This window comes from Marmota marmota, unplaced genomic scaffold (genome assembly GCF_001458135.2).
Source record: "Marmota marmota marmota unplaced genomic scaffold, marMar, whole genome shotgun sequence".
NCBI classification, from domain to species: domain Eukaryota; kingdom Metazoa; phylum Chordata; class Mammalia; order Rodentia; family Sciuridae; genus Marmota; species Marmota marmota.
This window is the reverse complement of record NW_026000026.1, coordinates 30,334,657-30,346,667: the sequence shown is the minus strand read 5'-3', so window position 1 is coordinate 30,346,667 and position 12,011 is coordinate 30,334,657. Positions and strand designations below refer to the sequence as shown.

The window sequence follows — 12,011 nt, the reverse complement described above, 5'->3', positions numbered from 1 at the left end:
AGATGTGTATAAGAGACAGATATATATATATATATATATATAAAAGTTTGAGTCCTGATGTCCTGGAGGACACTGGCGAGCATTGGAAGGGCTCTTTGTTGAACTCGCTGCTCTCCTCCAGTCTCAACCTAGGCATTGCTCTCCTCCATACACACCCCTATCTCTGCTGCACTGAATGACTTTCAGCTCCCAGAATGCACCAGGGGCCCTTCCTTCCTCCCTTCCTTCCCGCCTGCCTTTCTCTCTCTTACAGTGATACTCTTTCCTTCTCATTTCTCTACCTGGGCACCCCATCTGTCTTTTCAGACTTGCCCTGTCTAGAAATCTTTCTTGCTTCTGCCCAGATCTAGCACAGCACTTTCGTATGCCACATGATCATTATTCATTTCCCCTCGGGTGTGAGCATCTTGAAGGCAATGGCAGTGATCCACTCCTTGTGGTGTCTGTGCTGTGCTAGACCTGGGCATTAGCAAGAAAAGTTTCCAGACAGGGCGAGACTGAAAGAATGGATGGGGGTATCTTGGTGGAGAGATGGGAAAGAGACAGAATCATGTAAAAAACCATCTGATACACCATAAAACTGGTGCCACCCTGAAAATAAGGACAGTGCCTTTGTCACTCACCATTAGAACTCCAGCAGAGTAGATGGGCACATAGTAGGAACTCAATAAATGTTTGTGGATTGAAGGTATGGATGAACCCAGGAATGCCTTTGCTGAGGCAATCAAGGACATTAGCTGAAATGCTGAACATTAAACAAAACAAAACAAAGCAAACCCAACCCTATAATTCTAAGTAAAAACCATCTGCCAAGGCAGAGGAGGGCTAATGGCCTTGAGATGTGATATGAAGCCCAGCAGACATACAAGGGAGGTTGGAGCTTCCCTGGTGAGACTCCAACAGTTGAATTTCTGGAAACATCTGTTTGCACAGGTCAGCATCCTTCCAGCTGAGAGGGCACAGGATTTTACAACACACCAAGTTCAAAATTCCAGGAGGAACTTCTTTGATTCTGCTCTTCTGCCAATGACTCTAGAAAAGTCTGTTAATGTTGGGTGGGTGGGACCACTAGCCTTTAGTTATTCGAAGGGGGCCAAACACCTAGGAAAACCCACCCACCCTTAGCTCCTGCTCCTCTGTATTCCCCCTGTACCCTGGGAGAACAGAGGTGATGGTATGATTTGGCTTAAGCACAGGGAGGGATAAATGACGTTTAAGAGATGCCATAAACTCCTCCATTTTTTTTTCCAGTGCTGGGGGTTGAACCCAGGGCCTCATGCCCACCTGACAAGCCCTCTACCACCAAGCTACAACCCCAGCCCCATTTTGTTCTTGATTGCTAAGTAGCTCTGAGTTAAAACAGCCAGTTAAGGGCTGGGGATGTGGCTCAAGTGGTAGCGCGCTCGCCTGGCATGCGTGCGGCCCGGGTTCGATCCTCAGCACCACATACAAACAAAGATGTTGTGCCCGCCGATAACTAAAAAATAAATAAAAAAATATTTAAAAAAAAAAAAAAAAAAACAGCCAGTTAAAAAGATTCGAACCTTAATTAGAGATTAAGGCCAGAAATTCTAGCTCAACACAACTGATGCAGCTATCACGGCTCCAGACCCTACTTGGACCCTCTCCTCAGCTTTGTCCTTGAAACCCCTCTCCTTGGTGCTGAACTGAGCCCCCGAGGGCATAATGCCCTTCCCTGCTGGATGCTCCATTGCTTCAGATGAGCCTGAGCATTGAATTCTCCCCTGGGCATTCATGGATGGCTTTTCCCCTGCCCTCACCAGCCTTCCCCCAGCCCCACCCGTCTCCCTCCATCCAGTGAGGCCAGCTGTGTTAGTTCCTCTGGCCCCGACTGACTGACCTGCTTGTTTCTAGCTTCCTCTAATTCCTCTCTGGCCTCCTGCCAATTTCCTTCCACAGTTCATGGTCAAGCCTGCTGGAGTTAAAACAATCTGCATTGTTTAAGGAGGGCAATGCTTTTCCACAGAAGGGTTAGCATTAAAATTAGATGTGGAAATCCCAAGGATGGGCCGTGGTGGGAGGGTGGATGGAGGTTCTGAAATTCAGACGAGGGTGCAGGAAAGGAAACCTGGGAGAGGCAATGACTCTTAAGAATCAGAGGATGAGCAGTTGCAGGGGGTGGGGCTTAGCTTTTGTGCTGACCGGGAAAGTCCCTTTAGACAGAAGGTCAGCGTGTGGGGTTTATTTCATCCGGAGACTTCTCACACAATGCCAGCAAATCACCCTTCCATCCTCTACCTGTGTTCTGGGGCTCATTGTGAGAAGGAGATCTCAGGGCTTTGGTATCTAGTGGGCAGGATCTCAGTCCTCCCTGGTGAGACCCCCTAGAGTCCCTAGCCCAGGCAAAGACTCCCCTTCACCAATGGAAACAGCTGAGTCTTGTTATCTCAGGACGGGCCTTGCATGGCCCTGAAATAGAGGTGTCTCAAAGACACGTTTATTCCCATTGTGCAGGGAGCAGCTGATTAGCTCCCATTTCCCACGGTCACACATTCCCAGAAGCATGGCACTTGGCTCCTTTGCTTTCCACCAGGGAATCTGGGTGCCCAGCTGAAATGGGTTTCCTGCCAGCAGTGAGGAGGACGAGTCCTGTGCTTGCCTGTGACTCATGGCTTGAGTCAGGAGGGCAAACCTCTGGTCGGAGTCTGACCTGGCCACAGGGCTGCTCTTCAATGCAGTGGTGTCGGAGCATCCAGGAGGGGACACTGCAACTCATCGTGATGCCACATCAGTGCAAATTTACACAGTCACTCTCCCGGAGGGTGTGGCCTGCCACCATGCTGCCTGTCTGCAACCATGTGGGTCCTATTGTCATTGTTTCAGTAGAGGACTGAAAAATGTACCATGCAGGAACAGATGGGCACCTTAGGGCCTCCCTGTCCAGCCGTGAAGAAGGAGTGAGGAGAAGCATTGTGGGGGGCTGAGAGTGAGATGTAACCACATCACAGGTAGGAAGTAGAGCTTGGGGTCCTGGCTCAATGGGCCACTCCCCTAAGCCAGTTACTGGCTATTAGACAGCTCAAGGTCGGTGTGTGGGCAGCTCAAGACAAATGTATGGCCACTACCCAGGACATACCACGCAGACCCAGAGGGTGGAGTTTCTCAATGTCGTCAGGCACAGCCTAGGCCAAGTGGGGCATGAGGGGGTCTGGTGAGATCTGATCATCTACCCAACCTCCAAAGAGAATGTGGGCTATCTTGATAGTGGGCTTGATGCCCATTTCCTTGAGCCTTGATCTAGAAGTCATTCTCACTGAACTACAGACACTTGCAAGTGCAATTTTACTATAAATTTGTCAAAAGGCCAGGGACCAACCTTCCTCTAGGCCCCTTGGTTTTGGGGAAATATGGAGATGTACAGACCCACCCTCCTCTTAGCAGAAAGCCAACATGCTGTCTGATGTGCAGGCTTCTCTTCAGATGTTTTCCTTTTAGAATGAGAAATGTTAACAGTTTTAGGATATTTCCAACGACCACTAGGATCAGAGTAACTTAGGAAGCTTTAGGTGTGTCCTTTAAAAACAAGATTCACAAGCAATATCTGTGGAAAAGGTGGCTTCTTATACTTAAATGACGTAGAAACCCTTCCAAGTTAATGCCATATGCTTCTGGTGGAAATGGGAGTTCTCCAAATATATGGAAACATTGTGGTCATGTCTGGTAAAGTCCAAATTACACACAGGCTTTGTTCAAGAAATTCTGTAAATCAATCCTGCAGAAATAAAAGCACCAGACTGCCAGGTTGTATTCATTAGGACATTTATTGTTTGCAGTGGCAGAAAACCAGGAAACAATCTGAAGCTTCACCAACAAGGAAATGACTTAATCAGCCACAGTACACGGTTGTGTAGAAGATTATACAGTAATCTAAAAGGACAGGTTAAACCTGCTAACAGTTAGTTGTTGACCCAGAGAGTATCAGGATGCCATGTTAAGATAGGAAGGGAAATTTCAGACAAATGAAAACTATATGTACAGTTATAGTATTTTTGAAAGGCATGAGACAAAAAACAAATCCTTGCTTATATATCTGAGCACAGAAAAGGGGTGGAGGCTACACCCCAGGGTATAAGGAGGGGTTAGGGATGGTGAAATGAGAAAACAAAACTCATAGGAATATTGAAAAAAAGAAGCATTGAGTGAAGTTAAGTAAAAATTTAGAAGGTGGACGTTCATCTGGATATCAGTATCACAAATATGTACATTTCTATATGCAAATGGTTAGAGTAGGAGATTACAAGGGACATAAAAACACTGGCTTAATTAGAAGTTGGAGTTGTAGTCATTTTTTTTTGTTGTTGTTTTGGATTTCTGTTGTAATTTGAATGCCACTTTTATGATAAGCTTATATTTTAAAAAAGTCAACACCTGGAAGAACCCAGAAAACAATAGCTGGTGACATTATTCATGTTGGAAAATAACTGAGGATAACTGAGAAGCCTACAATGTCTTATGCACACGGAGGCTCCTGATAACCCTTGGCCAAATTGAAAAGCCAGGCTCAGGAAGTCCAAAGACATTCAAGTACCTATGGTTCCCATTAAAAAACTCCATAAGCAAATTTCACATTCAAATCACCATGTACCAAGGCACTTCATGCACCACTTATATCTGATTTGTGGGATCATTAATGAAATGAGAAAAGACAACCATCACAGGGAACAGACTCCCTCACAGCCCAAGCGTTTTCCCATCAGAAATGGAGTCATTTGCTAAAGTGGCTGTGTGTGCCCTTGTAATTAAAGTTGGACCCGGGAGTTCAAAGGTCATCAACATCCCTCTACTTTTTCTTTCTTTATTGCCACTGTTAGTGTTAAAAAAATTGGAATGCAAGAAATAACCTCTGTGTGTTCTGTGCTTTTTTCTTGCTCTCTGGATCTAGAATGGGTGCAAGTGAGTGGAGCCAGCAGCAGCAGGAACCGCACCCCAGGTTGGCTCCTCTGCATTATTTGAGTAGAGGGCTGTCCTGATTGAAAGAGCAGGTAGAACGCTGCTTTGCTTCTCTGGTCTTCCCCGCCTTGCAAGTCTGTCTCCCATATTTCATGTAAAAACCTCCCAAATGTATCCTTGAGAAGAACGGATAACAGTGGGGACTCAGCACAAGAAGTACCATTCTCAACACTCATGTGCTGAAAAACCCAAGATAAATTGTCTGGTGATGCACGTTCCTCCCCTTACAGATGTTCTTTAAAAGAGAACTGATAATATTCAGTAGCTGTTATCTCCAGTTATGGCTCAACAACTCCTGGAGTTCTCTGAAAGTCCCCAGAGGGCCTGTGGGAGCATCTTGGAACATTAGATTCATTACTTTTTATTTAAAAGATATTCATATTTTTTTAAACTAGTAAGGAGGTGCATCACCTCTTGCTTAGGGTGGATATGAGTTCTTCATTGGGGCTCCCTAAAGAAATAGTTTTTAAAAAAGCCTTTTTTGGCAAATAATGATATTTTATAGTGATTATTAATTTACAGAGATTATGCCCTTCTAAAGTGTTAAAAAGAATAATAGAGATTGTGGAAAGCATTATATAAGGGTGTGTGTGTATGTGTGTAGACATATTTACATATATGTAAGGGTTTTTTTGTGTGTGTGGGGCAGAGTTACTGGGTATTGAACCCAGAGGTGCTCTACCACTGAGCCACATCCCCTGCCCTTTTTATTTTTTATTTTGAGCCAGGGTCTCCCTAAATTGCCTAGGCTAGCCTTGAACTTGCGATCTTCTTGACTCAGCTTTCAGTATTGCTGGGATTATAGGTGTGTATCAGGGAACCTGACTATACGTATTTTTTTAACTAAAATTTTTATTGGTGCATATTAATTATATAGAATGGTGGGTCTCATTGTGGCATATTTGTTACAGCATACTTTGGTCAATTTCACTCTCCAATAAAGGGAATGTATTTAAAGATGTTCATATGAGTTTACATAAGAACATGCACCTAAGACTAGGGGAAACATTAGAAGCAAATGTGTCATTTAAACATTTTCTTTTGTAAATGCACAGACTATTGTAGGGATGGGAACAGCAGTCACTTACCCTTTTTGTGAAAAAGAATCTTACCCATTTTGTGTATAGACACTATACAACTATTATACATACCCTACTATAAAACTGGTCTGTTCTGGGAATTGGGTAGGAAATATTTTCTGATTTGTAGGCCTTTGTTTACTTTTATTTCTATTTTAGTTTAATTCCTTTATTATATTTTAGTTTCTGTAGGAGGATTCAACTAAACTTCCATGTATCAAAGTTCACAGTGGCAGGCTCAGGTTTTCCCATTTATTTCTAAAAGTGGAGCTTTCACAGTTTCATTCGAGAAACAAGGTTGGATTTAGGCTTTGCAAACCACAAAGAGATCATGAGACATCTGTGGGATTGGACAGCACAGAAAACCCGAGATTAGACAGGCTGTGGTTGATTCCTGACTCTGCCACTTTCCAGCTGTGTGACTCTGGGTGAGCTTCACTTCTCTGAGCTTTGGTCTCCTCATCTGTAAAAGAGGAACAACATCTAACTCTTTAAAGAGTTGTGGGAGGTACGGTGAAGTACTGAGCACAGTTCCTGATGAATTCTTGGATTGATTCACCAGTTGCCTAAGCTGGTGTACCAAACCCTCCACTGGGAGCTGAGAATGTATAATGAGCCAAACACGCCCCCAGCCGCCACAGAGCAGGCGGAAAATGGACACACAGACATATACTTATCCCATACAAATACAGGTGAACACTTAGGAGTGATATTTGAAGCGCTGATGAATCACTTCTCTTTGGTACCTTCAAGACACATGTGGGTGTGGGGTGGGGGAGGACTGGGGTACCTGTCTCCATAGTCTGCTCACCGGCTCACCTCTATGGCCACCAGTCTCCTTCCAGGATTATTTCACGATGAGCCAAATGAAGACCAGCAGGCAGAGCATCACTGGCTGGTCCACGGAAAGATGGAATCCTGCTCCCCCTTCCAACCAGAAGTCGCAGTGCTTGACTGAGCAGAGCTCTTTGATCAGCCGCCACAGGACCCGCTGGTGAAGCTTATTGTCCTGTTTCTCCCGGGAAAACTCGGCCTGGTTTGCTGCCTGGGTAGCATTGATGCACTTGGCGATGAACACCTCCTTGGTCACGTTGGCTTCGGAGCAGCCGTCGTAGTAGATCCCGTCGGGGAACTGCCAGTAGTTGGCCTCATAGTACTTGTTGCCCTCAGCTCCGAAGTCGATGTGGAGCTTTCGGCCTTGCTTGATGAAGGCTCCTGGGGGGTTCTGGGCTACCTGGGCTTCTGTGATCTGGACGGTGCTGGGCACAGACTTCCGGTTCCACTTGATTCTGTGCTTGATGCCCCTCGCCTTGATGGCGGAGAGATGGTTGAAGAGCAGGACGCAGACAATAGCCAACCCCCATGTGCTCAGGTGCTTCTTCATTGTGTCAGAATCTGCAGGAGAAATGGCCAGAGCAGTTAACTCTCCCCATTGGGCTTCCCAGCCTTCCCTCCACTCTTCCAAGTGCAGCAGACTTTTTTTTTTTTTTTTGGCATAGCACCCAGGGGATACTATCACTAAGTTATACCCTCTCAGCCCGCTCTTTCTTCCTTCCTTCCTTCCTTCCTTTCTTCTTTCCTTTCTTTCTTTCTTTGTTTCTTTTTTTTTTTTTTTTAAATTTAAGACAGGGTCTACGTTGCCTAGGCTGGCCTCAAACTTGTGACCCTCCTCCTTCGGCCTCCCGAGTAGCTGGGATTACAGGCATATGCCACCAGGCCTGGAGTAGCAGATTTTAAGCAAATGAATGGCATCCTTGGACCATTTACATTTCCCCAGAAGCACTATGATATTCCCATGCTTGGGCTGCACAGAGTCCACTCAGATATCAGGTTTCTTTGCTTTTGCTGGGAATTCTATCGGCTCAGGGATAGAGTTGATCTTGACTTTCTCAGGCAGATAAGAAGCTGCAACTGGCAATTATAAAGCCTTTGAATATGCATGGGAAAATAAATGAGCTATGGTGCAAGGCATATAGGGTTTCTTTGGTTATCTCCAAGACTTTCGAATCAAGAGGTCCCTGGCAGGTAAAAGAGTTGGAATCAGGGCTGGGTTTGTGGGCTCAGTGGTAGAGCGCTCACCTAGCATGTGAGGCCCTGGGTTCCATCCTCAGTACTACAGATAAATAAATAAAATAAAGGTATTGTGCCCTGCAGTAAATAAATAAATAGTTGGAATCAAATGCTTCTGGTCATAGACTATAATTTTAATCTTCCTTCTTTATTCTCCATTGCTCTAAACTGCACTGTCTCAGGAACATTCTGCCTCCATTCTAAGAACATCTCGGGTTGCTGATATTAAAAGGCTTTATGTAATGAGAGGAGGAGGGGGAGGAGGAGGAGGAGGAGGAGGAGGAGGAGGAGGAGGAGGAGGAGGAGGAGGAGGAGGAGGAGGAGGAGAAGGGTAGAAACATAGTTAAGGCATCTCAGCCACTCCCTAAGTCAAGAGATGAAAATGTACTAGACGTATCTTTGTCAATCTCACCCCAGGGGACAATGTGCCCCTGATCATCCTTCTAGCTTTATTGCACTACTGTTAAGCCCTTCTGTGATATTGCCTAAGGTAATCCTTACATGGGATGGCTACATTATTATTCTTATTTTATAAAAGTATGAGTAGCTAGTTGTAGTGGTGCATGTCTATAATCCCAGCTACTAGGGAAGTTAAAGCAGGAGGGTCACAAATTCAAATCAAACCTGGGTAACTTAGTGAGACGCTGTCTCTAAATTAAAAAAGAAAAAAAAAGTTTTAAAGGGCTGAGGATGTAGCTCAGTAGGAGAGCACTTGTCTAGCATCCATGAGTGTTTGGGTTCAATTCCCACTACCAAGAGAAAAAAATTGTTCTGGGATTCAGAGAAGTAAAGGAATTGGCCCAAAGCTGCACAGTAAGAGGTGGCAGATTTGAACTTAGCTCCATCTGGTGCTAACTCCCCATGCCACTAGCCGTGCCCCACTGCCCTTCAAGAGGGAGGTGTTGCTCACGTTTTATGCTGTTGGGCAGGATGTAAGCTGAAGAACTTGGCTCTTGAGGAATTTTGAGGGAAATGAGTTGAAGGTGAGGTTAGGAGGGTCTGGGGGAACAGCACAGGGATCCTGGGTCAAGGTGGCCCCAGGGCATCCATGGGGCTGCTGAGGTCAGAATATTCCCCCTACTCCAGATCTAATCCTGGTAGCTTGTCACATGTGGCTTCTGAAACTACAAGTTATTGTGAAAAGCCACCTCCCAAGTCCAGCTGGCTGGGCATTCTGGCACCTGGACCTTTGTCGTGTGACCCAGGGACAGGGGAGGGTTCCTATAGGAGTTCCTATAGGAGGCGTGCCGGAGCTGTCTTCTAGGACTCACAGTAGTGAGTCCACAGAGAGTCAGAGCTGGAGGGGGCAGAGGAAGCTTGCACAGCGCCTATCATACCCTCTACCACTCCCACAGTACCCTAAAGGGATTCATTCTCCTCTGTTAAAACTTCAACTCTGGTGTGACACTGGTTCTGTTAAAAAAAAAAGAGAAAAGAAAAAGGAAAAGGAAAAATGCAGCCTGTGAGCTCACCCAGTCATTCATCTCTGCAAAGTGCCTTCACTACCCATCCTTGCACGTGGGCATAGTCTCATCTCTGCCCCAGGTAGGCACGAGCACCCATTCCTTTCTGCCACTAACCGCAGTGAACTCAGACTGGCTTTCTCCAAAGAGATCCCCAGTGTGAAGAAGCATTAATTAGGCTCCTAAATAGGGGGGCCACACTCACATCATCATTAGCTTCTACCTCTTGGTAGGAAAAATCTTAAATAAGAAAAATAATATAATAAGAGTTCTCAAAACAACAACAACAACAAAACTTTGTTTTTATAGGCAAGGGTTTAAAGGCAGAAAAAAAAATCTCAACCAGCCAACCCTAAAGTAGCATTTTATTATAACATCGAAGCACAGAAATGCAAGGCCAGTGATGAATGAACAGGTGTCCCCTGACTGGGGACCCATCTTGGGATTAGGGAGTAAAGAGGTCACTACAAGATTTTAGTCTGGGTTAGAGATCGGATTAGAATGAGCAACCCTGATCCCGGAAATGCCTCCCCACGTACCTTGGATGTCTGCTCTGAGTGTGCTTCTGGAGCCACAGGCTGGAGCTATGCAGTCCTCCAGCTCACCGGCCAGCAGCCAGGCCCGCCCAGCTATATAGAAGCTGTGGGGAGGGGGGTGGCTTCTCTGCTGCCCTCCAAATATGGCAGCCCTTCCCTCCCTGGTAGGACCAATCAGGGGCTGCTGGGCCACTCCTTCATCCTGAGAAGGATGGACCTTCTCATTACCCTGGACTGATAGGAAACACGGGAAGATCTTGGTGCTCAGCAAGACCTGAGAGATGCCTTTAGAGCTGGAATTTGCTTTTTCAACTCGGTGGACCCTAGGAAGGCTGAGGCAGGAGGATCGCACGTTCAAGCCCTGTCTGGGCCACTTAGTGAAACTGTCTCAGAATAAAAAATAAAAAGGACTGGGGATGTAACTTAGTAGTAGAGCACCCCAAAAGCTTTCCATAAATATCTTCAGCATAGGGGGCATGTCTACTGTCCTTCCCCTAAAGACCAGACCAGCCTCTGACAGCAGAGGGGTCTCTTCCAAGCAGTGCCTGTGGTCAGTTCAGAAAGAAGGTTCCACAAGTGTGGAAAGGGAGCTTCATTTTCAAAGGGTAGGTGGGAAAGCAAGACTAATGAATGGGCGGAGGGACAAAGGAGGACTTCCAGCACTTTGGGTTGCTTGGGGCCATGTAGGAATCCTTGAATTGAGCCCAAAGGCCAACAAATTACCCATCTGTGGGAACCCAGGAGGTAGAGCTAGAGCCAGATGGAAACCAACCCTGTACACAGAAGGTGAGGACCAAGAGTGAGGTCCCTGGAGTGCTTGATGCCGGGTACAGTGGGGAAGGGAGCTGGAACCTTTCTTGGGGCTTTATGTGGCATGAGGATCAGTTATTTTAATGACTATCTCAGGGTGTTATACAGAAAGAACTTGCTCAGATGTCCCCGTTCTGATCATTTCTGCAAGGTAAAATCAAAAGTGAATTTTGGTAACATTTGCCTGCAAATATAATGCAATCTTGATCCTGAATGGACCCCATTGACTCATTCCCTTCAAAGCTCTGCTGCAAATCAAAGTAAAATGTTGTTTCTGGGATGGTCAGCAGATGGCGCCAGAGGAGTTTACAAGGACTGCAGCCTAGGGGTGGGAAACCTCCGAGCTAATGCTGCCCTGCAGAGCTTCTGAGCTCCAGATGGATTTGGGGCCTCCATCTGGGCCTTTCTTTCTTGTCTGCTTTTAGTTTTAAAAATTATTTCAATCTCTCCCCTTAAAGAGATGTTTTTATTTTGTTTTAGAGTCATGTGCTTTTTGTGTTTGTGAACACATAAAACACAAACTCATTGGTAGTGTAATCCATCTCATCCTTCCTTATTTGCAAAATGCAGAGGAGAAGGAAAAAGAAATCTAATAGTTCATCCCCCAGAAACCGGTGCCAGTAAAATTATTATTATTATTATTATTATTGGTACTTGAGATTGAACTCAGTGGTGCTTCACCATTGAGACACACCCCCAGTCCTTTTTATTTTTATTTATTTATTTTATTTTCAGACGGAGTTTTGCTAAATTGCTCAGATAGGCCTCCAATTTGTGATCCTCCTGCCTCAGCTCCTGATTTGCTGGAATTACAGGTGTGTGCAACCATACCTGGCAATTTTGTTCAATATGTACATGCTTAGCATCATGATTAGGACTTGCTCGATGTGTTCAGAGCTGGAAAGGACCCAGAATCATCTAGTCTAGCTGCTTTGCACTTCAAGGTTACAGGTCCGGATAGACCCAAGTCACTCAGCCAGACACCAAGCAAGCAGTGCAGCCCCAGCAGGCCCATGGCTTCATTCTGAACTTGGTGTCCTGTGCACCCTGCTGGTCCCACTAGACACCATTATCTCCAGCCT

The 12,011-nt window shown here is 45.6% G+C and overlaps 1 protein-coding gene across 2 annotated transcripts; it reads right to left on the bottom strand.

The window, feature by feature from the left end:
* Positions 1-5,758: 5,758 nt before the first annotated feature.
* Positions 5,759-10,246, bottom strand: Prnd (prion like protein doppel). Of its 2 annotated transcripts, XM_048811275.1 has the most exons (3): positions 10,123-10,246; positions 6,870-7,445; positions 5,759-6,513 (listed from the first exon to the last, which is right to left on the bottom strand). In XM_048811275.1, exon 2 carries the CDS (start codon positions 7,432-7,434, stop codon positions 6,898-6,900), a length of 537 nt encoding a protein of 178 aa, XP_048667232.1. In that variant the 5' UTR covers positions 7,435-7,445; positions 10,123-10,246; the 3' UTR covers positions 5,759-6,513; positions 6,870-6,897. The 2 variants fall into 2 exon arrangements, with proteins under 2 accessions (XP_048667232.1, XP_015362395.1); XM_015506909.2 differs by lacking the exon at positions 5,759-6,513 and having other exon boundaries at positions 6,738-7,445.
* Positions 10,247-12,011: the final 1,765 nt, after the last annotated feature.

What these genes read in the sequence shown, in the direction of transcription:
- Prnd (XM_048811275.1), bottom strand. Translation starts at nt 7,434, where the DNA reads ATGAAGAAGCACCTGAGCACATGGGGGTTGGCTATTGTCTGCGTCCTG.